We start from the raw sequence: 26,513 nt of genomic DNA on the forward strand, positions 1-26,513 counted from the left end.
GTTTACTTACTTAGTCCACTTTCTTTTCTAATTCATCAGAATGCCGCTTTAAAAATGCAAAACACTTTGGTTCATGGAGTGGTTTATGAATTCTATTGCATGAATGTTTGAACTTTACAGACCAGTGTTAATTCATAAAAAATAAACAAGTGTAATAAAAGTTTATGTAAATCTTGATCTTGTCTTGTTCTGTATTTGTATTTTTTTGTTTTCTTGTATCATTATATTTCAAAGGAAAGATTGTTGGGTACTTTTTGGACACTTACGGTAAACAGTATTGTCTAAAGGCCCACACTTCGTGTATCACAACTTTTATATAAAATAACAAACCTGTGAAAATTTAGGCTCAATCGGTCATCGGAGTCAGGAGAAAATAACGGGAAAACCCAACTTTGTTTCCGCACGTTTCGCCGCGTCGCCGTGTCATGACATGTGTTCAAAATAAATCCGAAATTCTCGTTATCGAGAATTGAAAAATGTTTTAATGTTTTCTCGAAAAGTAAAGCATTTTATGGAATAATATTTTAAGAGAAGTCTTTCACCACTACCTTCTGTAAACCCTGTAAGTTATTTGTAAACCTGTGAACTTTTATTTTTTTTGTGTACCGAAAGGGTCCAATGGCTTTTAAGTTAAAAAAGGAGTTTGGTGAAATCGACGGCTGGTTATTAACAATCTCTGCGTCGCTTTTAAACAACTACAACAATTATTTTATCAATAGACATTTTACAACTCAATAGCTATTGGATACATTGCTTTCAGTTTTGGCGCTTTGGGCTATAATATTAATATTGTCGGATAAAAGTAGAATAAAATGATTTTACATTGATTTCCTTTGAAATTGTCACTGCTGCTTTGTGTAATTTCATGAAGAACGGATTGTTTTTTAGGAATCACCAAATGGCAAACATCTTCCACTGGTTTTACCAAGTTCCATTTTCCCCCTCCCCCCCCCCCCCTTTTTTTCTTTTCACAAACACATGGTTGTTAGTGCATGAACAAACTCGTATAAGTGGTAAAGGAGTAATTCCAAACTAAAAATGTTGAGAAATTTGAAGGAATTTGCCAATGCCCATTTTACCTGTAGAGAACTTGAAACGGCTCTCTGTAACCAAATTATAGTCCCCTTTCATTTTCAACCAAACCAGAAAGACGTTTTTTAAACTCAATGAACTGCAGTGAAACGTCTTGTAGGCCTACAGCCACAGTAAAACGTGACTTGTTTTTGTTTTATACTTGAAACTTGTTTTTGTACCCAACCATATGACCCAATTACTAATTACTTTTTTTAAGTTAATCTTCCTCCTTGATATGTCTTAAAAAATGAAATTTGACTCATTAAATTTGGTGTTAATTACATTCATTATAACACTTGTCCTAGTCAATTGATAATTATGTCCAACTCAAAACTATTTAAAAATTTACTCGGTCATTTTCTCTTGTGGTTTGTGGCTGCGAAAAAATGTAAATGAACATTTAGTGTTTGGATGTACAAATCACGCACAACTAAAAGATGAAAGCGGCCGCCGCCGCAGGTCTATGCTGCTGAATAATGCATGTACACATTTTTGACGTAGCTTTGTCAATATTAATGAACTCGAGGTCATGGTTCATTTGCTTGAAGAGCATGTGCGACGAATAGTGCATGTACAGTACATGACGTGTGAATTCGATCGAACGTTGTACTGGTGTAGTCTTCTTTGGCGACGTTTATTTTGTAAACGCAGTCACCGATATCGCAATATGAACTATTGGAGAAACGAAATATGTTACAAACAAACAAACAAACAAACACACACTTATATCATATCGCGTTATAAACACAGTTGATGTTACGCCCTCTACCGGTATCTGCTGCAAAAAAACGTCGTTTACAAAGACTATTTCGGCGCATGTACCAAAGTTACGGTCAGCAGTATCTTCATGTATGTACTTTCACAACGACGTACGTAGACCTAGCTAGAAGGGGAAATTCTAAAACACGTCTGCCGAATCTGTCCAAAAAAGAATCACACCTCTTCATCAATATGTCTCGATTTTGTCAGTGTGTAATGCTGAGACATGGTGGACGGAAGTATTTCGAAAAAAGTATTTCAAGTTCAAGAACAATAGGTAAGAAAAATCACTTAAAAATGTTACAAAATCTTCATGCCGGCGTTTTGCCCTTGACTTGATTTTGATAATTAGTTTTTTACGTCATGATGGTCAGTGGGTTCACACTACCTCCATGGTTCACACCATGCACTAGTCATGATCGTGCTTTGGTGGTCAAGGAAGGGTCACTCATGGGTCATCTGGTCATCAAAGCTTGTGTGTTGTGTGTCGTTTGTTGTTCGGTCATTTATATTTTGTAGTTAAGGCCATGATTATGAACTTGATCTAACTTTGGTTGACACAGTCAAATCATGGAGCAATAAACTAGGTAAACAACAGGGTAAATTCAAACTCAAAGAATGAAAGGTTAGGTTAGGTAGGTAAATGTTAACAAAAATAGTGGAATAATGTATCATGGACATTTTTGGGGTTAAAAAAGGTAAACAGAAATTATATACATGTACAAATGTACACAAGTATGTATATATTTGTTTAACTAAATAAATACAAATCAACAACTAAATATTAAGTTTTGGCTTGGCTTAATAATAAAATTTGAAAATTGATATCATTCATAGTAAAATAATATACTAATTAATAAGTTGGCCTGGGAATGGGATGTATTATTTACAAATCAGGCAAAATAAAAACTGATTACAAATCTAAACTATAAATTGCATCATTTTCATTCAATGTAGTTTGTCTATGTCAAGTCAGTACATTACCATGATTACACAACTGTGTGCTTATTTTAGTACTTTTATTTAGTCTGTTTTTGTCTTTACCATGTGTTCAATTTAATAATAAAAGGCAACAAAATGCCATGCCTTTAAAATAATGAAGGATCACGGCTTAGATTTTATTTAAGACTGAGCAATGAGTTTCACTTTGCTGTATCGAAGGAAAATTACAGAATTGGTAAGAAAAAACTTGTGTAAGATCACAGATAAACATAAAACTTACACAGCCTATTAATGATGATGATAGTAGTAGTAGAAAACATCACTCAAAACATTTTTGTCTGAAATGTCATGGTTGATAAAACAAATTTCCTGTTTCGAGCTTGTGGCTGAGAGAGGGTTTAAAAAAAAAAAAAAATGAATTGATGCCATGCAAAATGTGAATCGTTTTTTCCACTATTTTCTTGCGACCCAGGTTTTGTCAGTTTGTGTATTATGGTTGATAACAAAGTGCTTACACTGCCAGCAACTATTTCGTTTGCAAAAACCAATTCCTTTGATTTTTGGGGTTGAACAAAGAATTGACTAGAGTGGGATTTGAACCAACGACCTCCGGATTAACGTGCCGGCGCTCTACCAACTGAGCTATCTAGCCCTATATTGTCCCTATTTTGTCAATATCTTTGTTCGGGGTGCCAGTCAGAAGCCATACAACCGTTAACTGCCGTGTAGCCAGGGATCACACCCAAATTACGATACAACCTGGGAAGCGGCAGCCAGGGGATCATGTTAATCCGGAGGTCGTCGGTTCGAATCCCTGTCTAGTCAATTCATTGTTCAACCCCAAAAATCGTTTCAAAATTTACCCAGTCAGTTTCCCTTGTGGTTTATATTAAAAACCAATTCCGTTACGTTCCTTTAAATAAAACAAACCAAGTGAAAATTGCAAATGAAATTGAAACAAACTAACGATAATGATTTTATAAATATGTTGACATTGACTTGATTTCTTTTTCAGCTTGGAAGAGTCAGTGGAGTCCAGACACACCAACCGTAGCAGTTACACATCATGCACAATACAGGTGAGATACATCAACATTGACAAGGGCCCAATTTCATAGCTCTGCTTACTGCCGAATTCTGCGCTTACGATCACGATTCCCCACTTACGTGCAAGCGCCGAATTTCTGCACTAGCCTTGTAAACGTAGAATGCCTAGCAACGCGGAGTATGCACGCGCAGAAGCCAAAATTTGCCGCTACTCGTGAAATACATACAAGTACGCTTGTGGTAAGCACAGAATTCCCTGCTTCCATAGGTGCCAATTCTGTGCTTGCGGTAGGTAAGCAGAGCCATGAAGTTGGGCCCTGTCAATTCCAGTGATGGTCCAGTAAACTCACGACCAGACAAGTGGGGCCGCTTGTGTTTTTGAAATTAAACTACAGTTTAAATAATACAGATTGTATTAACTCACTGACGATGTCAATGTGAAATAGGTCTACAGGTCCTATTTAATCATTATTTCAGTCAATCAGAGGAAATTGATATAGCGCCAAAATCAACCAAAATTGTTCAACATCGAAATAATCAAATAACAATACCTTGGAATATACCTTCCAATACTGCGGATTATTTTGAATTTTAATTGTTTTCTCCCTCAAAGGTTGACTTTGTTGATTCTGATAGTTTTTCAATACAGTTGAATTGAAGTATTCTTTCTTTTAAGACATTTTGACTTGTATTTTTCAATTGAATAACAATACCTTAGTGAGGAATATTTTTAGTTTGGAATGTTCTCTTCCTCAAACATTGACTAAGCGTTGACTCTGTTGATTCTGACATCAGTCATGTCAGTGATAGTTTTTCAATACTGTTGAGAGTTGAGGTATTCTTGCCCAATTAAGACAAAATGAGATTTCTCAATGTGCCTTTTCAAACAAACACAGTATATTAAATTGTTTAGATTGTTTTGGTTTATTTGATTCTGGTCTTATAAAAAATGTGATGTTATTTATAATTCTTTTCATATCTTCAGAATATATCACAAAGCGCCTCCCAACGATCCTCGATCTATGTGGTCTTCCTCAGTACAGTCCTTGACCAACTTGTCCAGTCTTCACCAAACGCACAACAATGTCTCCCACCAGAAGGTTCTATGGCGTCACACGGCCATCCCAACACCAATCAGTTGGAGGACTCATTTACAACATGATCGGGGGTTTCATATATCCTCTGTTCTCGGGAAAGAACTGGATGAAACAGACACAAAAATTGAGCAGACTGTTAAAGTCCTGAAAGAGAAAAGGAAAGAAAAAGCGAGCGCCGAGGCCATCAAAATGGCGGGACCGATGGCAGATGCGGCGCCCTCACAGGAGATTGCGCTACCGAAGAAGCCGATGATGCAGAGGATAAAAGATGAGATCAAACATTATTGGAACGGCTTCCGATTACTGGGAGTGGATTTTAAGATCTCTGCTCGCCTGTTGTGGAGGGTTTTGCACGGACACTCGTTAACGAGGCGGGAATACAAACAGGTAGAAACAAATCCAACTACTCATAACACGCTTACCTTCAGGGATGTCAAATTTTTCTTTTTATTATTATTATTATAATTTCTGGTACATGTAATTAGACCCTGGATGCCTTACACATGTGCATGTAAGTGAGCTTAATCACTGTAGCTCGCAAGCCTGAGGAAATTGTAAAAAAGGGTGCTTACTAGGATTGGTAGTGGACATAAAAGAACCCAGAACAATTATCCTGGAAGAATAGGGGTTAACCCCGATGTTTTTGTTTCATAAAATAATAGCAACCACCCTTGTTTAAAAGTTTCCTCAGGATTGCAAGCTACAGTGATTAAGTTCACTTATGACTTAAAGACAATGGACACTATTGGTAATTGTCAAAGACCAGTCTTCTCACTTGGTGTATCTCAACATATGCACAAAATAACAAACCTGTTAAAATTTGCGCTCAATTGGTCGTCAAAGTTGTGAGATAATAATGAAAGAAAAAACACCCTTTTCACACGAAGTTGTGTGCTTTTAGATGGTTGATTTCGAGACTTCAAATTCTAAATCTGAGGTCTCAAAATCAAATTCGTGGAAAATTACTTCTTTCTCGAAAACTATGTTACTTCAGAGGGAGCCGTTTCTCACAATGTTTTATATTATCAACCTCTCCCCATTACTCGTCACCAAGTAAGGTTTTATGCTAATAATTATTTTGAGTGATTATCAATAGTGTCCACTGCCTTTAAGCCCGGTTCATACTTACTGCAGATGCAATTAAGGTTAATTTTGACGTCACAAACTCGCTGTTGAACTGTGTTCAACTCCTGCAAAACAATCGCTGAGAAACAGCCATGTTTACTTAGTCGCTTTGCATTTGCATTTTCAGGAAGTATGAACCGGGCCTTATGAGGCATCCTTAGTTTCATTAACATAAATTTTGAATACTAACTACTAATACTCGAAGCACGAAAACATGTTATTGTTACTTGAATAATTTTCTTAGTCTCATGGTTCCCAGTTCTTGGTCATATTAAATATTTCAGTATCCCCAGACTTGGACCTAATCTATAAAACATGTAATCATATTTTAACAGTTTTATGGTTTTCAATTTATAGGTCCGAAATTTCATCTTTGAGAGGGCAATGCCATTTTCATTTTGTGAAGGGCACTTCCATTGAAAAATCTAAAAAGTAATGGTAAACTTTTGAAGGGGCACCACTGAGGCAATGACCAGGGCCAATGGAGGCCAGGCTTCCTTGTAAATTATTTTATCAATCACTATTTATGATTTGTCATTATTTGATTTTTCGCCATCTCTCTAGTTTACTCGCACTGTGTCGGACTTATTCCGCATCGTTCCTTTCTCCGTCTTCATCATCATCCCGTTCATGGAGTTTCTATTACCCATCGCTCTCTGGCTGTTTCCCAACATGCTGCCGAGTACCTTCCAGTCACTCTCCGATAAGGTAAGATCTTGTGTCAGGCTTTTATCATAACTTAAAGACACTGGACACTATTGGTACATGTAATTGTCAAAGACCAGTCTTCTCACTTGGTGGATCTCAACATATGCATAAAATAACAAACCTGTGAAAATTTGGGCTCAATTGGTCGTCAAAGTTTTGAGATAACTATGAAAGAAAAACACCCTGGTCACACGAAGTTGTGTGCTTTTAAATGCTTTTCGAGACCTCAAAATCTAATACTGAGGTCTCGAAATCAAATGCGTGGAAAATTACTTCTCTCTCAAAAACTACGTCACTTCAGAGGGAGCTGTTTCTCACAATGTTTTATACTATCAAACCTCTCCCCCATAACTCGTCACCGAGTAAGGTTTTATGCTAATAATTATTTTGAGTAATTGCCAATAGTGTCCACTGCCTTTAAAAAAAGAATGTAAATGGACACTACAACTGTTGCAGGCCTTGAAATAACCCACAGTGACTGCTGTACATGCAGTGCCCTTTGCTTTTGCTTTAGTGCAAGGTTCCACTATCAATTTACATCTTCTTCTTAGATGTGCCCCTTACCAGGGGGAAATTGGCTAATGTCAAGCCACTAACTGCAACACATTGGACCTACAGCTTTGGTTTAGTATGTTCCTGAAGGACACAAATGTTAAGACTAAGACTCAAACCCACACTCTGCCTTGTGTCGGCACCAGTACATGGGCCAACCATCGTAATTAAGGCTTCTTGAACTTCAGTTGAGATATCTAATTGTTTTCTCTTCTGATAATTTGCTATTTTTGTTCTTTTTTTTTATTGTGTTTTCAACAATTCCAGGAGAAGAAACTGAAACAAGAATTGAAGGTGAAGTTGGAGATGGCCAAGTTCTTACAAGACACTATTGAAGACACGGCACTACAGAGCAAGAAACCCAAGGCAACCGAGAGGGCAAAACAGTTTGCTCACTTCATAGAAAAGGTTATTGATAGACTAACATTTCATGGTCATTTGTAAGCCTGGGCGACTATGAAATGTACTTCTCGACTAGTCGCGCCTCAAATAGTCGCGACTTTAAAAAAACAATTTTCTTTTTTATGCAAGTCGCCAGACATACAAGGCCTGAAGGCCACTTCAAAGTTTGGGCTACAATTGTTTTTTCCAGAGGCCGTTGCCACCTACTCCTAGGGCTGAAACAGGGTTACCCCTTTTACAGTCCATACAGATGTAGGCTTGGGTATCATCAGTCTTAGGCCTGGCCGGTAGAGAAGAAAGCACTACCTCCCCAATTTTATGTAGCAAGTGTCACGACGGGGATTCGAACCCACACTCTGCTTATCAAACAGCAGAGCTTGAATCCGGTGCTCTTAACCACTCGGCCATGACAATGCGGCATATTGTTTGCCGAAGGCGCAATATATAGTAAATTCATGCTGAAAGAATTGAAGGATTGTGCCACTGATGTCTGATTCTGTTTCGAAAGTAAAGTATGTTGTCGTGAATAGTCCTGGGTTCACCAAGCCGCAACGATTTTTGTATTATTCATGGCAGCACGATAAACTGAAAAACGGTAGTCGCGACTCGACTGAGCAATCAATAGATGTGACTTTGACACAAGTCGCACAAGTCGCCCCGGCTTACTGAGGTCAGGCTCAATTTTTTACTTTTACGCACAAGAACAACTATCGACCAATGATCTGCCTCCCTTTGGCCTCAGGGATGGCGCCGTTATGCAAGGGGTTTATACTTGGAATGTAAACCGTTGAATATATCTCTTTGTACTTGTTTTCTGTAGGTCCGCACAAGTGGCAAGCAGGCGAGCAACGAGGAGATCATAAAGTTCTCCAAGTTGTTTGAGGACGAGTTGACGCTAGACAGCCTGAATCGTCCGCAGCTGACTGCCTTGTGTCGACTGCTGAGAATGCAGCCAGTTGGGACCAACAACTTCCTTCGATTCCAGCTCCGTATGCAACTTAGGTCCTTGATGGCCGATGATAAGGTATGAAGAAGACTTTTTAACTCTCAGACAGTCTCAAATCCTCCAAAAATGTCAAAAGGATTTGGTACTCCGATATATAACAACTCTGCACTTGTGTCACTTTTGCAAAAAAAAACATCTCTCAGACAAACATTCAACTTTTTAAGGTGATCCTGCATCATCAATTAGCATAATGCAGAAATATTGAACAAGGAGCCATTTGAACAGTTTTATTCCACGTGTGGCATCCCTTTTGAACTCCTTGCCTGGTGCATGTTTCCCTTCCATTCTAAAATCTAGACTGTTTTAAGAGGAATATCAACTCCTGCCTTTAGCTCCCCTGAGTTCTTTTCACATTTTGTAGCCTAATACCAAGAGTGGCTGTTATCCGTGCTTGAGGCAACTTGCATAACACACAAAGGAGAGCACTGTCATGTATGGAGCTTTATCATGGTAAAGCCATCTTGAATTTCTCCCATTGATATCAATGTAACCAAACTGAAGCAGGAAGAACAAAATAGTCTGGCTCCTGTTTGTAACTGAACGAGCTACTTCCCGGACCTCCACCACATCCATACTATCCAGTCTACACTGGCTTCCCATAAACAAGCGGACACAATTCAAAGTACTACTCCTAACCTTCAAAGCACTCCACGGCATGGCACCACAGTACATCTCTGCACTCCTCCACCCATACGCCCCATCCCGCTCCCTACGATCCCAGTCCCAGAAACTTCTCCATGTCCCAAGAGCACACACACAACACTATGGTCAACGCGCCTTCAGTATCTCAGCACCAACCCTGTGGAATCAACTCCCATCCAACATCTGTGCTGCACCAACCCTGGACACTTTCAAGAAACTACTAAAAACCCAACTATTTAAGAACTAGTTTTTGTCTTGTTTTCCCCCCTTACATAGGGGTAATGATTCAATTCCAAATTTTGTAATGTGTATTTATTCTGTTATTTATGTTTATATTTCTGTTGTAATTTGTTGTTTTGTAAAGCGCATAGAGATGTTAATTCATATTATGCGCTATATAAATGTAATTTATTATTATTATTATTATTATTATTTGTAAAATAATTATTAGCATTCATTATTGTTATTGGATCCGAGGAACATGACCGAGATGAAGACAGCATGATAAATGTCTATAACAGCAAGGGGTTTTTATGTTTGTGATTTTAGATGATCCAGAAGGAAGGAGTAGACAGTTTGAATGTGTCTGAGTTACAGGGTGCTTGCCAGGCTCGTGGGATGAGGGCACTTGGGGTTCCAGTGGAGAGGCTCAAGTCACAACTACAACAGGTAAGCTTGGTCGGAAAAAATCAAACCGCAAAACAAACAACTTTTATGAATATTCTTTGCATAATCCATGCCGTAAAAATAAAAAAGGAGACAAGAGATGCAACTTTTCTTATTTTAATCAGAATTCTAACTTTTCTGAGGGGGTGGTTACAATGTAAGTGTCCAAAACGTCACAACGTTTTCAACACCAGGGCCCAATTTCATAGAGCTGTTAAGTACACAAATTTGCTTAGCATGAAATTTCTTCCATGGTAAAAACAGGATTACCTTTTTTTGCATATGGGTTGTTACTGTTATTCATCTGTTGTTTGCTTATCTTGAAAATCTTGTGGAAATTCGGTTTGGAATCCTGTTTTTATCAATGAAGAAATTTCATGCTAAGCAAATTTTTGTGCTTAGCTGCTCTATGAAATTGGGCCCTGGTTGCATCTCTGGGAGACTTCTTCCAGCATTAAATGTGTCAGTTTTCATTTCGAGAACTTATTCGTTGTTTCAAGAACCAAGATACATGTCCATTCGCAACTCTTCTCCTGGATTGACTCAAAACCTATTTGTGTGTGTAATCATGCCATATATTATTTTGCTTGTATAGTTGTTGTATCTCCTGTATCAATGCATTGCCTGTTTGAATCTTTTATTTATATGTCAACTTTTATGAAGCACTCTGATCTTTGTTGGGGCGCTATAAAAATGCCTGTTTGTAATGTAATTTTTTTTCCTTGCAGTGGTTGGATCTTCATATCAGCGAGCAGATTCCCACATCTCTACTCCTCTTGTCACGTACTCTGTTCCTCCCTGAGACATTGTCGACCCCTGACCAGCTCAAGGCCACCATTGCATCGCTACCTGAGGCAACGGTAAGTAGGTGGTGTCAGTGCTTCAAGGAGCCCTTGTGAATGTGTAGTGGTTCCTAAGGACATAAAGGAGGTGGAAACCTTCGTCCATGCTCAGAAATATATAGTTGTTACATTTTTGTAATAGATGCAGTCCACGTGAAACAGAAAAAACTTAAAACGAGTCTCGTACCCCACGTTAAAACATGGTAAAAATGTTTTTTTCCCGAAACACTACAGCCAAAATTCTGAAAAATGTGAGGTCAAACAAACCCGCGCGACAAAGGAATCATGATGTTTGCCAAAGCTGGAGAACTGTGTTCAAACCCAATTAGTGGAAAATCGCCACTGACGTCAAGGGGTCATTATAACAGATAAGCCGTTTTTGACTCTCGGCTGAAAAAGCTGCGCGGAGAAGTGCATTTTTGACTTGAATTATTTAAAACCAATTGCAAGTTTTAAGCGTAACATGGTTATAAATCGGTATCTACGATGTCTGTTTGGCCAAAAAAGGGTAGTACCGGTAGTTAAAATATTGAAATTATCCTGTAGCCGATGTTTAAGGTTTAGACTTTTGGTTTCTAGCCCCACTTGTAGGTTCGGTCATTAGCCCACCCCCACCCCCCCTTTGAAGGTAAAGACCTTCAGGCATTAACCCCTTGTAGAGAAACCAAAATATAGTTCACTCCCTTTGGTCTTTAATCCCTCCATCATGTTGACCCTTTGATTATTACCCCCCTCATAAAAGAAAGAGAACAAATAGTTGAATCATCTCGTTCTTGTTGTGTAAAATGCAATTTGGTCTTATTATCTTGTGTCAGACTGAGGAGGCCAAGGTGAAACTTGCCGAGTTGGAGGGTGAGAAGGTGGACAATACGGACAGGCTCAACATCATCCGCAAGGAGGAAGAGGAGATCAAAAAGGAAATGATGGAGAGAACTGAACAACAGGAACTGGAGAAGAAAAAGGTAATAAGTGACTTCAAAAGGCAAAGTCTTGTATTGTTTTAGAGTCGCAATAATTTTCAATTCAGAACTGTAAGTCTTCATTTGTCATGAAGATAGGCAGAGGAAACTTTGGTGAAAAACGAGCAGCAGTGGCACTATTGTGAGGAGTGGGGTTGACTATGGGGGGCAAATGTACCCTTGTCACACGAAGTTGTGTGGGTTTAGATGGTTGATTTCGAGACCTCAAGTTCTAAATCTGAGGTCTCGAAACCAAATTCGTGGAAAATTACTTCTTTCTCAAAAACTATGGCACTTCAGAGGGAGCCGTTTCTCACAATGTTTTATACCATCAACCTCTCCCCATTACTCGTCACCAAGAAAGGTTTTATGCTAATAATTATTTTGAGTAATTACCAATAGTGTCCACTGCCTTTAAGGACAGACACAGAAATGCGTGCTTTGGTAACAGTGATATCGGAAAAATATTAGCTAACTGATAGTTTGAAATAGGTAACTGTGATTGTGATCTGCAAAGCAAAGCAGGAAACAAAACTGATCAAGTAAAACCCAAGAGGTTCAAAGACAGAGTGGACAAGTATAGACAACTAATAACAAAAAAGTCACGTTCATCTTTTAAAAAGCTCATTACTTATGCCTAGATACATACTCAAATGGCATGTTTTTCTAATGTGAACTAATATTTGATCTCAAAGCTGTTGCTTTATCTGATAAAGTACCAGTTAACTGAGGTTCTGCGGTGAAGAAGTACACTGTGAAGTGGTAAATGAGTAATTATAATAATAATATTGAACATTTCTAGTGCGCCATGTCTTGTCAATGATGACACTCCTGGCACAAAAAAAACAAGAGCTTTGCTAATACACACAAAGATGACCAAAGTTTGAAAGCTACGGTTTCCGAAAGAGATGTGTTTTGAATTGAGAACAAATTATCTGCTTGTCTGAGTTGAAATGGAGTGGAACGCTGTTCCAAAGAGATGGCCCGGCATGTGAAAAACCACGATCACCCCAGGAGTGCCAGGGACGTGTAATGTTCAAGAGCATGTTCTTGAGGATCGAAGCTGTCTGGGAGGCTGTTACCGTTGAATTAATTCGTTGATGTATTCAGGTGATGTGCCATTCAGGTAGTGGAGGATGACAAGGAGAATTTTGAAAGATGATCTGCAGTCTTGAACAGGAAGCCATTTATAATGCTTGTGTTGTAGTCTCTGGCTACCTGTCAATCAGCAAGTTCAGTTCAAAATAATCATACTCACTTTCAATGCACTACATGGTGCAGGGCAATTCCATGGTCAGTCGCATTACACTTTTCAGTGTCATTTCTCGATCTTGGTGCTAGAAGTTCTTTGTGAGATTTTTGTTCCACTAAGTTTAAAGACTGATTTGTGTGATGATATTAGAAATGTAGCTCCACCCTACATACACAATCTCTTGACACCCCATACAACTAGACAGATTCAAGTCTTCATACATGTATGATATTTGATGGTTCTGCAGCTCCTGATTGTTTCCTGAACCAATGAATCTATACAGTGTGTTGTGCATTTGCTTCCTGCCCTGTGGCTTCATTAATGTTTTCCACACGATTGTCAGTGCGCTGACATCCACCACGCAACACCACTATGACTTGTTTCTGAAAGCGTTCATAAGTGAAGCAGTAGATGAATGGATTGACGCAAAGATTCAACACCACGATGGCATCGAAAGTTTGATTGACAAAGTTATCAATCAATCCAAGATTGTACAGTGCATAGTTGATGCTTGCAGGTGTCCAACAGATCACGAAGAAGATTGCCACCACAATTAAAGTTTTGATGACATTAATGTTGGCTCTTGTCAGGATGTTCCTTGCATCTTGGTTGTTGTTACCAACCCTCGCTTTAGAACGCTTACGGAGTTCCAAAATTATTTTGGTGTATGAAAAAATGATGACGCCCAATGGGATGAAGATGACAATGCTGTAGCCTATGAAGAAAGCCACAACAATCTGGACAATACGGCTTGGCCAGATGATTTTACAAACTCCATTGATGTTGTGTGTGGTGGGGAGCCCGTTAGAATTCGAAAGCCAGCCACATATCCAAGCTGCAACCATAATCATCTTGACGAGACGGTTTGAGAAACTGTTACGATGTCTGACTGGTTGACATGTCGCAAAGTATCGCTCTACGGATATTGCTACAAGGTTGTAAGTAGAGACAGTGAGGATACTATACTGGGGCCACATTGAAAACCAGACTTTACAGTACAGCGAGCCTAAGGTGTTATCCGGTACTTGACTAGTTGGTGGTATGATCAGTAAAAGGCGTAGCAAAAACAAAAAAGAGCCCAGAAAATCCACAACAGATTGATGGATGATGAGCGTATTGGTTGTGGAGTTGAAGATGCTTCGATATCGCAGCATGACCAGGCAGACAAATGCATTGCTGATCAGTCCGAGTGCACCAATAATTGAGCTCATATAGAATGTAGCAGAGTTAGAAATATCCATTGGCTGTGAAGTTTGTGTAGAAACCTCCATCTTTATTTTGAATGTCCGACTACGAACCAATCTTTGCAGAGTCTTTTCTCTTCTGATGTCCACTTTTCCTCTGTCAATTATGTAATGTCTTCTTAGTTCAGCAATGCACGGATCAGATTAAAATGTCTTCGCGCAGACCATTCGCTTATGTTGTCCACTTTTCCTCTGTCAAATATCATAATCTATCTGCTTCATTTAATGGTGCACATATCACACTCACAGGTCTTTTCAGAGACCCTGCTCTTTTGATGTCCACTTTTCCTCTGTCAAATATCTATCTTCTTCTTCATTTACATTTTTTAACAGTGCACAGATGAGATCACACTCACAGGTCTTTTCACAGACCCTGCTCTTTTGATGTCCACTTTTCCTCTGTCAAATATCGTCCTTCGTTTTCTTTTAATGATCAAATTTGCGTTGCCATGGCTTTTTGCAAGCCATAGTAACCAGCTACAGCTCCCATTATGCCTAATACGTTCTAATTTCAATTAAACCCTCGAGGGATTGATGTTTTCTAATGAAGATGGACAATGCCAAATCTGGTTTTCGGTAGGACACAATATCAGTTGTTGTTTTTAGGGGGGGGGGGGGGGGAACAGGGACATAAATCTAGAGCATGACTGGATGTTGGTTATAATTGTAATAAGATACCACTAAAGGTATAACAATAACAGGCATTTATAGAGTGCTGTGCGCTTACACAGGGTAATACAAATAAAAGTAATTATAAAAATGATAATAATAATAATAATAATGGAAATATATAGCGCCTATCCATGTAAACATGCTCCTGGGCGCTGAACAATAAAAATAATGATAAAAATAACTGGATTCTAGAATGCTCTTATACCATACACAGGGTACTGCAAGCTGCACAAGAAACAGTACAGTAAATGAATATTTATAAAATAATGTATATATATGCATTTTCCTGATAATTTTCACTCATTTTTCTTGGAAAAATATGAGGCAAATGGGTCTTAGGTCTTGTGTTCCTTTGCCCTGCTTTCCAGTTGATTGATTGCCTCCATGTTGCTCATAAAGATTGCCTTTCATGTCATGGCCTTGATAGAGAAAAAATTCAATTGCGTTTATAAAACTGAGCGACTTAAAATCAAGGGTTGTGATGTCTCCCCCCCCCCCCTCTCAAATAATATCACAAATGAATCCCATTTTTAGTATGACTTTTTATGAGTTAAAAACATTTAGATAAATCATAAAGGCCTACATGTGTACATATATGTAGTACACCCATGATTGCAGAAAATTACTTTTAAAACCAAAGATAAATGTATGTCAACAGGCTTTGTACTTGCAAGCTGTCACATTTTGCGCTCACAGTAAAAAAAAAAAAAAAATTCAACGACCTATCACATCCCTGCATTAAGCAGTTTACATAACTAGCTAAGCACAACCCAATTTTTACTTAACAAGCAGAAGTTTACCAACTCCGCAGAAACATTTTTGTGACTACTACATGTATTTGTGCTTCGTTCATTTTTCTTCCAAAATAAATGAAGCAGTATTGTTTTCTATGAAATTGGACTGCTGATCAAGTTTTGTTGCAAATTTTTTAACTTCAGAGGAGCCATTTTTAGCAGTGCACTTATAGATTTTCCTCTTTGTTTTTTTTTTGTTCCGCCCAGGTTGCCGAAGCTATGGCTGCTGAAGAGATGGTTGATAACGCAGAAGTCCAGCAGCAGCATGTGATCATTGTCCTGAAAGAACCGCAGAGGGTAAGAGATAATGTTCCTCTTTTGTAATCATTTCATCTCAGCAAAGCGAGATATTGAAAAGCTTTTTATGAAGTTACCTCTGAAAAAGTTGACTTATAAATTGTCTTGACTGGGGTGCTTGGCAAGATTTAAAAGCATCTGTTCTTGGTAACAGATTCGAGGCAGTTCTTAAAGGCAGTGGACACTATTGGTACGTAGGTACTCAAAATAATTATTAGCATAAAACCTTTCTTGGTGACGAGTAATGGGGAGAGGTTGATGGTATAAAACATTGTGAGAAATGGCTCCCTCTGAAGTGCCATAGTTTTCGAGAAAGAAGTCACTTTCGACGAATTTGATTTCGAGACCTCAGATTTAGAACTTGAGGTCTCGAAATCAACCATCTAAACGCACACAACTTCGTGTGACTAGGGTGTTTTCTTCTTTCATTATTATCTCGCAACTTTGATGACCGATTGAGCTCAAACTTTCACAGGTTAGTTTTTTTATGCATATGTTGAGATACACCAACTGTGACGGCTAGTCTTTGACAATTCCCAATAGTGTCCACTGCCTTTAAAGACACAGACACTATTTGCAAATTTCAAAGACCAGTTTTCTCACTTGTTGTATCTCAGCATTTATGCATAAAATACCAAACCTGTGAAAATTTGAGCTTGATTGATCGTCGTACTTGTGGGATAACTATGAAAGAAAAAAACACCCTTGGCACACGAAGTTGTGTGCTTTCAGATGCTTGAGACCTCAAATTCTAAATCTGAGCTCTCAAAATCAAATATGTGGAAAATTTGTTCTTTCTCGAAGACTTTGTCACTGCAGAGGGAGCTGTTTCTCACCTCTCCCCATTACTTGTTACAAAGTGAGGTTTTATGCTGGATAATTATTTTGAGTAATTTCCAATAGTGTCCACTGCCTTTAACATGTTTAAGGCCGAGTCACACTGCAGCGATAACAAAAACGAAAAAAATCACAATGCATGGAGAACGCATTCTATTGGTTGAATTCCTCCCTGCACCATACGCCCACGCTTATTTAACCAATCGAGGACTTGCATTGTAACGTTATTGTTTTCGTTCTCGCTATTGAGACCTGTGTGACCGGGCCTTTAGCCTCCCAAATTCGTATTATTATCATTACTACAACTTCAGTATGCTTTCATTTTTCTAACTACAATCTGATGAGAATAAAACTTGAAAGATTTACTCCTCCACTTAGAAATCGCTGGATTGTCTTCGTCTTAAAACTGTTTGGCTATTTTTGTTAAATTCCTTAGACTGAAATAGCAACAGAAGCACCAGAGGTATGTAGTCCCATGGGCAAGCTTCTTTTGTGCATTTGCTTAGCATCATTGCAACAGACGCTTAGCTTGTTTTTCTTTTATTTCGCTGCTGCTTGCCCTTCGATAGAAAACCCACCAGATTGCTTGAATTGCTTTATGTGTACAGCTATCTTGGCTGCTTGAATTGCTGTGTTTGTTTTGCTTGCCAAATAAGTGTTGAAGTTAGTTGAGACTTTGCAGGGAAGCGTTTCCTGACTTGAGTCCTGCGAATGCGATACAAATTTTGACGTCACAAATTCGCAAGAATAATTTGCAACAGTTGAAATGTGCTCAACTTTTGCGAAACAATCGCTGCAAATACAGAGCTGTGACGTAAAAATTTGTATTGCATTTGCATTCGCAGCAAGTATGAATCAAGCTTTAGTTGTTGTTTTCTTCGCTTACCTTTTTTGCTAGTCCCTAGTTTGCTTGCTCCTTTTTGCTGTAGAGTTGACAGCAGTTTACCTTTTAGTGTTTATGTTGAAATAATATATTTATCGAGGGCTTGTCACACGAGCAATTTAAAGGTAATCAGTTCCAGGCAATTTTGAAGAAAAAAAAAACATTCTCATCTGAGTTTTCTTATATTGGTCTTGGGGATTGTAAAACATTGTATTACAAATTACTCCTGCGCTACCAAAGTGGTCCCGTAGCATGCAGTGCAGTTGGTTGGCTTCAGCTTACCAGTAAAAGTTGCCTCATGTGACAGGGGCCTTAGGGGCCTGTTAAGAATTTTTTTTTCCCGGAAAATATTTTTTGTTCACAGATTTTTTTCCCATTCAATTGGCCTACAGTACCTATTTTGAGTTGTAAATATTTGTTTAATATTGTGTGTTGTGTTTGTTTTGTAACAAAAATGTAAATTTGATTTTTAGTTGTTTTATTTGATGCTCCAGACCACATTTCTCAAAAAAAGCAAAAAGGATAAGAACTTGAAATCTTTAGGTATAGTGAATTACTCTTTGTGTCTTGTCTGATCAACTAGCAACTGACACCTATTTGCTGCTTCGCAAATTCTCCCATGCTATAACAAATTAGGCAAGTGAATTTTGAGTACCTGACTTAAGTCACTGGTACCTTTGCTGCTTGTAAACTTTTACATTGCTTATTTTTAAATTAGTAGAACAACAAAATACTACTCTGATAAAAAAATGTGTTTGTTGAGTAGGCAAGATTATTTCTCTGCTGAAGCTAGTGCAGAACAAAGATGCCTCACAATCTCCCATCTGCTATGCAGACACACCTTACTTTCCAATCATTGGACTTGCATGACTTCTATATTATAAAAGCGCTTAAGTCGCATGGGCGCCACAATGTTGTTTCACGTTAAGTTGTGTATAATGGCTGATCAGTGCCACAGTTTGCCACTGCAGCATTGGCAAAGGTTGAGAACCTTATCTTTTTGAAAATGTTGTTGCAATTTAGCACAGCTGGTGGCTTCTTGTATAGCGCACAAATCGTTCACTCAGGTCAGTGATGCTCATGGCGCTCCAACATTGTAACCCCTGGTCACTGGGCTATTTATTTCATTCTTTAAACCATCTTCAGCAAACCCGGGAGGAAACAGCCCTGTGCTTCAAATGAACATGCTAGAGCAAGTTCGGGTGGCGAACATTAGTCAACCACTGGTCAATGTTCCATGGTTACCTATGCATTCAATACATCCTGGGTACCAGGCAAAATCAACCAATGGTCGACTATAGTGCCTCACCCGAACTTGCTCCACGTATCATCCACTGTAGAAGCATGTTTGGAAGAGCAGAATGCTTTTTATGAAGCAATTATTATAAAGATTTACTAGCTACTGGGCAACCTCGGTAGTCTAGTTGGTAAGACACTGCTCTAGAATTGCAAGTGTCGTGGGTTCGAATCCCACCCGAGTAATATTCAATTCAATTCAATTCAAAAATGGTTTATTAAAACATGACTCTCAGTTAAAAAACTGAATTGCACATGTCAACATCATAATATGTAGTAGAAGTTAACAAAGAAAAGGACATCAAATAAGAAATTATTATTATATACATTGGCAAAAACACATTGGTAAAAAAAACCAGTAGGCACAATTATTATATATACACACATAACTATATTAAAAGGCATTTAACAGACTGACGATTTGAGGAATTGCACTTTGTAGCGAACTGTTTTACATCTGGGTGGGTCATATTTGTTGGTGTGTCTTAAATTGAAAAATATGCCTGTGATATTGTTTTACAGGACTCGGGGAAAGTACCGAGTATACAGTGCTAACACACATCGGTGTATGGGTAAAAACCAAAATTAATAAAGCAATGATGGTTAAGTGTCTTGCTCGAGGGCATAAGTGTCACGACGGGGATTGGAACCCACACCCTGGGATGGATTTCACAAAGAGTTAGGACTAGTCTTATCTCGAGTTAGGACCAGTTACTCGTCCTAACTTAGGACTATCCATGCAATTTGTATATCTCCTAGGACTGGTCCTAACTCTATGTGAAATCCACCCCTGGTGACTTAACCACTAGCATGGCCAGTCATGGCCGAGCAATCTACAAGTAGTTTACAGGACCCAAGCACTGGGCCCAAATTCATAGAGATGCTAAGCACAAAAATTTGCTTAGCATAAAATTTCTTCCTTGATTAAAACATGATTACCAACAAAAATTTCCATTTGATGCATATTGCCCGTTACTGGTCCTCAGCTATTGTTTGCTTATCCTGAAAATCACGTTGAAATTTTGTCGGAAATCTTGTTTTTATGAAGGCCAAAATTTCGTGCTAAGCAAATTTTTGTGCTTAGCAGCTCTATGAAATTGGGCCCTGGTGTTACCAGCAGCAGACTGTGGGTTTGATTCCTGGTCATGATACTCGTGCCCTTGAGCAAGGCAATTTTTTAACCATAGTTGCTCCGTAAAAAGCATTCTGCTCTTCCAACCAGGCTCCTATAGTGGATGATACCAATGCCCTTATCATTATAGATTGTGAAGGGGGCAACCCAGTTTCAACCCCAGGAGGAGGTGGCAAAGTGTCACTGATGAAAGTTGATTTGGGTTGATAACCCAAATCAGTTAAGTTTAGCCCTCATCTTGAAGCGTCAGGCCTTGTGAGTTGGGCGATATCTCATATATAATATTATAATAAAACTATATAACTTGGTCCGGTGCACTCCACTGCTCAACTAAGGCATGCCATCATCTTGATTTTTATTTCTGATGTTTTTTGTTTGACTTTCTTCAGGTTGATGATGAACTGACGAAGAAAGATCTTCAAGATATTGGAGACATCATCAAGGAGATTGCTGAGGAGAAGGAGAGCATGCTGCCAGAGAAAGGAGACCTGCTGGAACTCAGACAAGATGTGGAGGAATACAAAGAGGTCAGAAATCTTGGTTTTATAAAGACGAAAAAAAATTAGTGTGATCAGGTGTGAGATCCCTGGCTACACGACAGTTAACAGTTGTATGGCTTCTGGCTGGCACCCAGGAGTGCGTTTTGGCGACCCCAACCAACAACTGTTTCGGTTGTTGGTCGTTGGTTCTGCTGTTCAGACTGCGATAACCGAGTTGTGAGCTCGGTTACCGTTTTGGTTATGACATCAGAAACAATTATTGGTTACAGCCGCCAAAACGCACCCCTGAACAAGAGAAACTGATAAAAAAAAAGGGAGACCGCCACCATAGGGCTAGATAGCTCAGTTGGTAGAGCGCCAGCACGTTAGTCCGGAGGTTGTTGGTTCGAGTCCCATTCAGTCAAATTGTCTTTGTTGAACCCAAAAAATAAAACAAATAGAAAAACATTTACATTAAACAAATACATAATCTGCATTGGCTGAGGTTGTTGGTTCGAGTCCCATTCAGTCAGTTTTTCTTTGTTCAACCTCAAAATAAAATAAAAGAATAGAAAAACAAATACATCACCTGCAATGGCTGAGAATTTTAATTTTATAACCACTGTGCAAGTCTCCCATCTGACATCTTTGTACTTCCACATTACTTTGGAGTGAAACGATTCTCAAAAATACTTTATACTATCGAAAGCTGCTGTGCATCTCACCAAGTAATTTTTGATTGACATTAATTCTAGGACTGATTATCAAACGATACTTTCCCCTTTCAATGAGTTGTACATAACAAAAACATGTAGAAAATGTCCTTCTAATGATTGTTGACTGTGTGCGTAGCTGCATCATACAATATTGATTAATTTTTTTGTTTATGTTCCAGGATCTTGAGGATCTCAAGAAAGAAGTGGAGGTTGCCGAAGACGTCCACGAGCTCATTGAGTCCAAGTCTTCGGCCCGTCTTGGCAAACGAGTCACCCGGATGGTGGGCCGCCTGGAGAAGATCGTGTCTGAGCTGGAGGAGGAGAAGAAATCATTGGTCCAGGAGAAGGAAGATCTTAAGGATGACTTGGCCGTCAGGAAAGAGGAGGAGATGGAGATGAACACGGAGGCGGAGCAGAAGATGGAGAGCCAGATTGATGGCAAGAAGTAAGACTTTTATTTTTTTAAAAGGGTTTTCTTTTTCCTGAACTTCCTGGTGTCATAGCTATTAATATCATTTTTTTTTTTTAGATCTCCCTTTGTCTTCCAAATTTCTTGAGAATATGACCTGAGAATCAACGGAATAAATACAAACAGTAGAAAATGTTGTGGCAACACCCCAACTTTCACCATTGTAGTGATATGGGGAGACAGTAAATTGTCTGAAATGTCCGAAATAGTGACATGTTTTTTTTGTTTTTTTTCAGTGTCTCAAGTAAAAGTTGCAACTTTGCTTGATTGAAGGAAAACAGAATGTTTGTTAAATCAAAATATATACCATCGCTTGTCCTGTCCGAGTGATTAATTGCACTGGACTCATCAAGCTTTGGAGTTTCTGATCAGCAGAATGTGAGTTCATGTGTCCTTATTGCTTCGTCATTCAGATGGGATGTGAAGCAGTAGGTCCTGTGTGTTGTGTAATTCACAGAAAAAGAACCAGGTACACTTATCCTTAAGAGGGTTTGCCTCCAGGTTTTCTGGTATGGTTGGTTGCAGACTGTTCACTTCACCATTGCATGTTGCTAATGTAGTATGTAAATAAAGGGGTTTTACATTTCCAACATGGCTCCCCATACCTTGTAGAAAAAACTGAGCTCTTTGAGATGCCCCTATTGTGTAATAAAGTGCTACTATTAGAAGTGCAAATTTACAGTAAATCTTTTGAACTTTTCCTTCAATTTTCAAGGTATGTTTATATTTTGTGTCGTTCCTTAATTTCAGGAAGAGCATACTGAGGGTGGAAGAGCTGGTGGAAGCCATCCAGAAGCTGGGCAAGGTATCAGATGAGGATAAACTTCATCGTGTCGTTCAGGTACTAGACGAAGATCAAGATGGTGTGATCAACATCCACGATGCTATCAAGGTAAGAATTGTTGAAGAAAAAAGTTTAGCAAATTTAGCTACCTGCTCTATGGGCAAGAAACAATTTGTTTTGCCTTATTTTCAGCACTTGATTTTACTCACTGTTAACCTGACTGTCATATTGCAAGCAGCCGTGACACTTGTGTCCTTATTAATCAAGACACTTAACCATTGCTTCGTCCTTCGGATGGCACTTAAAGCCGTTGGTCCCATGTGTTGTGAAACACATGTAAAAGAACCCAGTGCACTTATCGAAAAAGAGAAGGGTTTCCCTCGGTGTTTCTGGTTGTGGCTCCTGAATGCGCCCATAGCACCCTGTAAAATCCATTACATGGTGCAAACAAAGATTAGGTCTCATAATTTTAAAAACTTCGTCCAATCACTCACCTTGCGTAGAAATAGTTGGTGCTTTATATCCTTTAGATCCTTTGGAAAAGGCACCTTTTTTTGTATCTAATTTTTCAAAACCATAGTAGGCCTTCATGTAGATTATATTGAATGGTCAAATAGTAGGAGGGTTAACTGTGTACTGTATAGATGCATTCACCACATGATATCATAGCAGGCAGGCATAGTTTATCTATGTTTCAAAACCAGAGTAGATGTTAAAACACCAATTCTTTCTTTTCATTGGTTTAGCGCGCGTCACATGATATGGCGGCCGTGTTATAGTCGTGTGCCATGCAGTTGTTTGGTAGTTGTCTGTCCCAGCAGGCCCAGGGTAAATTTCAAAAAGCACTATGCTTCAAATTTCCCTGCATATTGGTCGTAACTTAACAGAGTATCTTAAACCATGTTATAATTATGTTTCAATTGATGTTGTAGTCTGTATAATGCTTAAATTACGTTTAATACTTTTGTTTTTTGTTACCAATATTGGAATAAATCTCTAAACCCCAAAATAGTCAACTATTACATGGTGCACGCAGTTGTGCATCTGTGTATCTGAAATGCACGTACGAACGTTACGTGTGTGCGGGGGGATAAATAGTCTGTTGGGGTGTTATAAAACAAATATTGACTGCTTTACTTGGGCTATGGTTAAAACTCCAACTCCCTCGGTGAGCCACAACAATTTTTTTACAATTTTTCTTGCCATTAGGTTATTGAGCTGATTGCCAAGGAGGACATTGCACTGAGCACCAAACACGTCGCTGACATCATGGACCTCGTCTCTAAGGAAGAGGTACTTCAAGAACTGGAGGAGGCAGTGGAGCGTGAAGAACAGGATGCAATGGAAACTACCGCCAATGAGAAGAAGATCTAAGAGGTCAAAGGTCATGTCACAGGTCAAGAGAGCGAGAGCAGTTCTGGGCAAGCTCGAGTGCGCAATTTTAGTTGAATACTGACCAGCAACATACGAATGTAGAAGCCTAGCATAACTTCCAGACTGGTTGTGATACTACACACAAATGGGATGTACAGTAAACACAGTATAATGGCCTGCAAGGTCAAAGGTACGTCTGGCAGCAGCCTTGCTACCATGGGCAGCGCACCGTATCACCCGCTAGCTCTGTGTACGTCTCTAACCCCTGGGAGGGAAACTCCGATCCGTGTATTTGATTGGCTATCATATACGCACACAATTTGAAATGCTGTGCGTCTCCAAAAAGCTCTATACGTCGAAACGCGTGCGTATAAAGATGTACGTATTCACTTTTTTGTCATGCAACACTGAACGCCAAGGCAAGTTTATGACTTTTATTACACACATCGCATCCAGCATGTGCGCGACTAACGCACAACACAGACCAGATCAACCACAGGACTAATTGTAATATCCCTTATATTTGGATATTTTGGAGTTACACTTCCAGGGGTTATGATCGAGCAAGGCATGCTGGCACGGCGAGATCGATCACCCCTGGGAACGAGGCTGATCTGGCAGGTAACCGCCATCGTCTGAAACTCTAGCTATTATCAGAATAAAATGCACCATCATCTTGTATCCATGCTTTTTAGTTGACATCTTTTATTCTGGAGGGTGATTTTATTGTAAATTTTGTTGAGAAATTAATGATTTTGTTAAAGGGATAACTTATTGATATCTCTGAGGCCACTGTGTTTACTTGAAAACTATCCTTCGTAGAATGTGGTTTGTACATTGGGTTTGTACATTCATGCTGTAAACTTTCAGGGAATCTACCTTAGAAGTGGCCTGCAACCATATATTATCTCTTTTGAGGGAGTGTTGGCTCTGAAAAGAGCCGGTGTGGTCTCGACGCTTCAAACAGTATACTCTGCTCGTCTCCTGGAAGCTGTTCTGGTAAGCAACATTTTGTTTCTGCTGAATAACCCCTATTATATGAAATTGAAACCAGGTATAAATCCTAATGTGATTTGGTTTATAGAGTGAGAAGTGAACATTATTTTTTATTTGTGACAATCAATTCCTTAGGAATGGTAATGCTGCAAGAGACTGCTGGAAATTGGCTGTAAATTTATAGGAGAATATCCAAAGTGTAAAACGATGAAATAGTAACGTTAGTGATTTACATGTATTTAAAAATGGTGCAGTTCTGCTGCTTTAAAGAAACAATTAAGGTGTGCATTTTGTAAAAATTAGTAACATACCGTTGATATGCGAAGAGAATACGGGATCTGTTTCTATGCTATATACCAAACATACTAATTGATTTTTGGCAAGGCAGAAAGCGTTTTTTGTTACAAAATATCAATAAATTTTATTTATGCTAGTTTGACTATAGTGATTTTGTAAGGACCTTAAGAATGGGTGGGGTTGGAGAGTGTTTAGAACCATAACATTATCACATTACATGTTCATTATATACCACCTTGGAGTTTCTTTGTTTGAGTTGTGTAGAGATTTCAAGAGTCGTCTTTCAAGATGCATTTAAAAATGAACGCTGGGAAAAAATTAATCAGCCATGTTTATGACTGCATCAGTATTGTCAATTGTTTTGGTTGTCAATGTTTTGCTCATCGATTATTTTTTAATAAGGGAATAAAAGGGTAGCTACGAGTTCTTTCACGGCCGTTTAAAACAGGGTCGTTGCCGTGTTTCCGGTTCCGTTTGTCCGCTAAAAAGTCTTGGTGCAACATGTTTTCATTTCACACACAGCACGGCCAACTCACCGATAGCGCCGGCATCGCCCTTAACAAGAAACGTCTTGCACCAATACATGCGCAGAGTATCCGCTCACAACCAGTTATAAACACTGGTCATTATCGAAGGTTTAAACACCCCCACGTGACGCGCTCTCCACCAATAGGAATAGCAAAATTGTCTGAGGTATTTATGAATACGAAATTATAACGTAAGCAATGTATGTATTATATTTGGTTGGAAGGAGTTATATGTATACAGAACAATTATATTGCTGTAGAGAAATACACGGGTAGAGACTTGGCAGTTATTTTGGCACAATTTGAATGTGTGTTCCAGATAATTACAGTGAATACTTTACAAAATCGGGTTAATTTTTGCGTAGCGCGTACATCAAACTTCTCTTATTTTATAACAAACTTTCCTGGACAAAACAATCTCCATTCTACCAATGATTTGTTGGTGTTTTAACCAGTCTGGCCATCATCGCTATTGATGCAGTAGAATTCAGATATCCCCTTGCCCCTCCACCCAAACCTTTTTTCACTATATTCGTCCCTCCCCCCCCCCCCCCCAAGAAAAGAACTCTATACTACAACTGCACTTGGAGTATATACATGTATTGACTAGTGGTATTGTCCCTTAAACTGTTTACGTTCATTC

At 38.9% G+C, this 26,513-nt stretch overlaps 1 protein-coding gene across 2 annotated transcripts; it reads left to right on the forward strand.

Moving 5' to 3' along the window:
- The first annotated feature begins 1,958 nt into the window (after positions 1 to 1,958).
- Positions 1,959 to 25,973, forward strand: LOC117294608 (mitochondrial proton/calcium exchanger protein-like). 2 transcript variants are annotated; one of them, XM_033777100.1, is made up of 15 exons: positions 1,959 to 2,110; positions 3,791 to 3,854; positions 4,808 to 5,306; positions 6,609 to 6,752; positions 7,572 to 7,712; positions 8,527 to 8,730; positions 9,904 to 10,023; positions 10,749 to 10,880; positions 11,678 to 11,824; positions 15,991 to 16,080; positions 17,354 to 17,380; positions 20,618 to 20,755; positions 21,603 to 21,868; positions 22,643 to 22,784; positions 23,886 to 25,973. In XM_033777100.1, exons 1-15 carry the CDS (start codon positions 2,026 to 2,028, stop codon positions 24,048 to 24,050), a joined length of 2,364 nt encoding a protein of 787 aa, XP_033632991.1. In that variant the 5' UTR covers positions 1,959 to 2,025; the 3' UTR covers positions 24,051 to 25,973. The 2 variants fall into 2 exon arrangements, with proteins under 2 accessions (XP_033632991.1, XP_033632992.1); XM_033777101.1 differs by lacking the exon at positions 17,354 to 17,380.
- Positions 25,974 to 26,513: the final 540 nt, after the last annotated feature.

The sequence above is a fragment of the Asterias rubens genome, chromosome 9 (assembly GCF_902459465.1).
Source record: "Asterias rubens chromosome 9, eAstRub1.3, whole genome shotgun sequence".
In the NCBI taxonomy this organism is placed as follows: Eukaryota; Metazoa; Echinodermata; class Asteroidea; order Forcipulatida; family Asteriidae; genus Asterias; species Asterias rubens.

Excerpts from the sequence above, each read along its gene's own strand:
- LOC117294608 (XM_033777100.1), top strand. The coding sequence starts at position 2,026 with ATGTCTCGATTTTGTCAGTGTGTAATGCTGAGACATGGTGGACGGAAG. Across the intron at positions 6,753-7,571 it reads TCCAGTCACTCTCCGATAAG|GAGAAGAAACTGAAACAAGA; the intron begins GTAAGATCTTGT and ends CAACAATTCCAG. Across the intron at positions 21,869-22,642 it reads AGCCAGATTGATGGCAAGAA|GAAGAGCATACTGAGGGTGG; the intron begins GTAAGACTTTTA and ends CCTTAATTTCAG.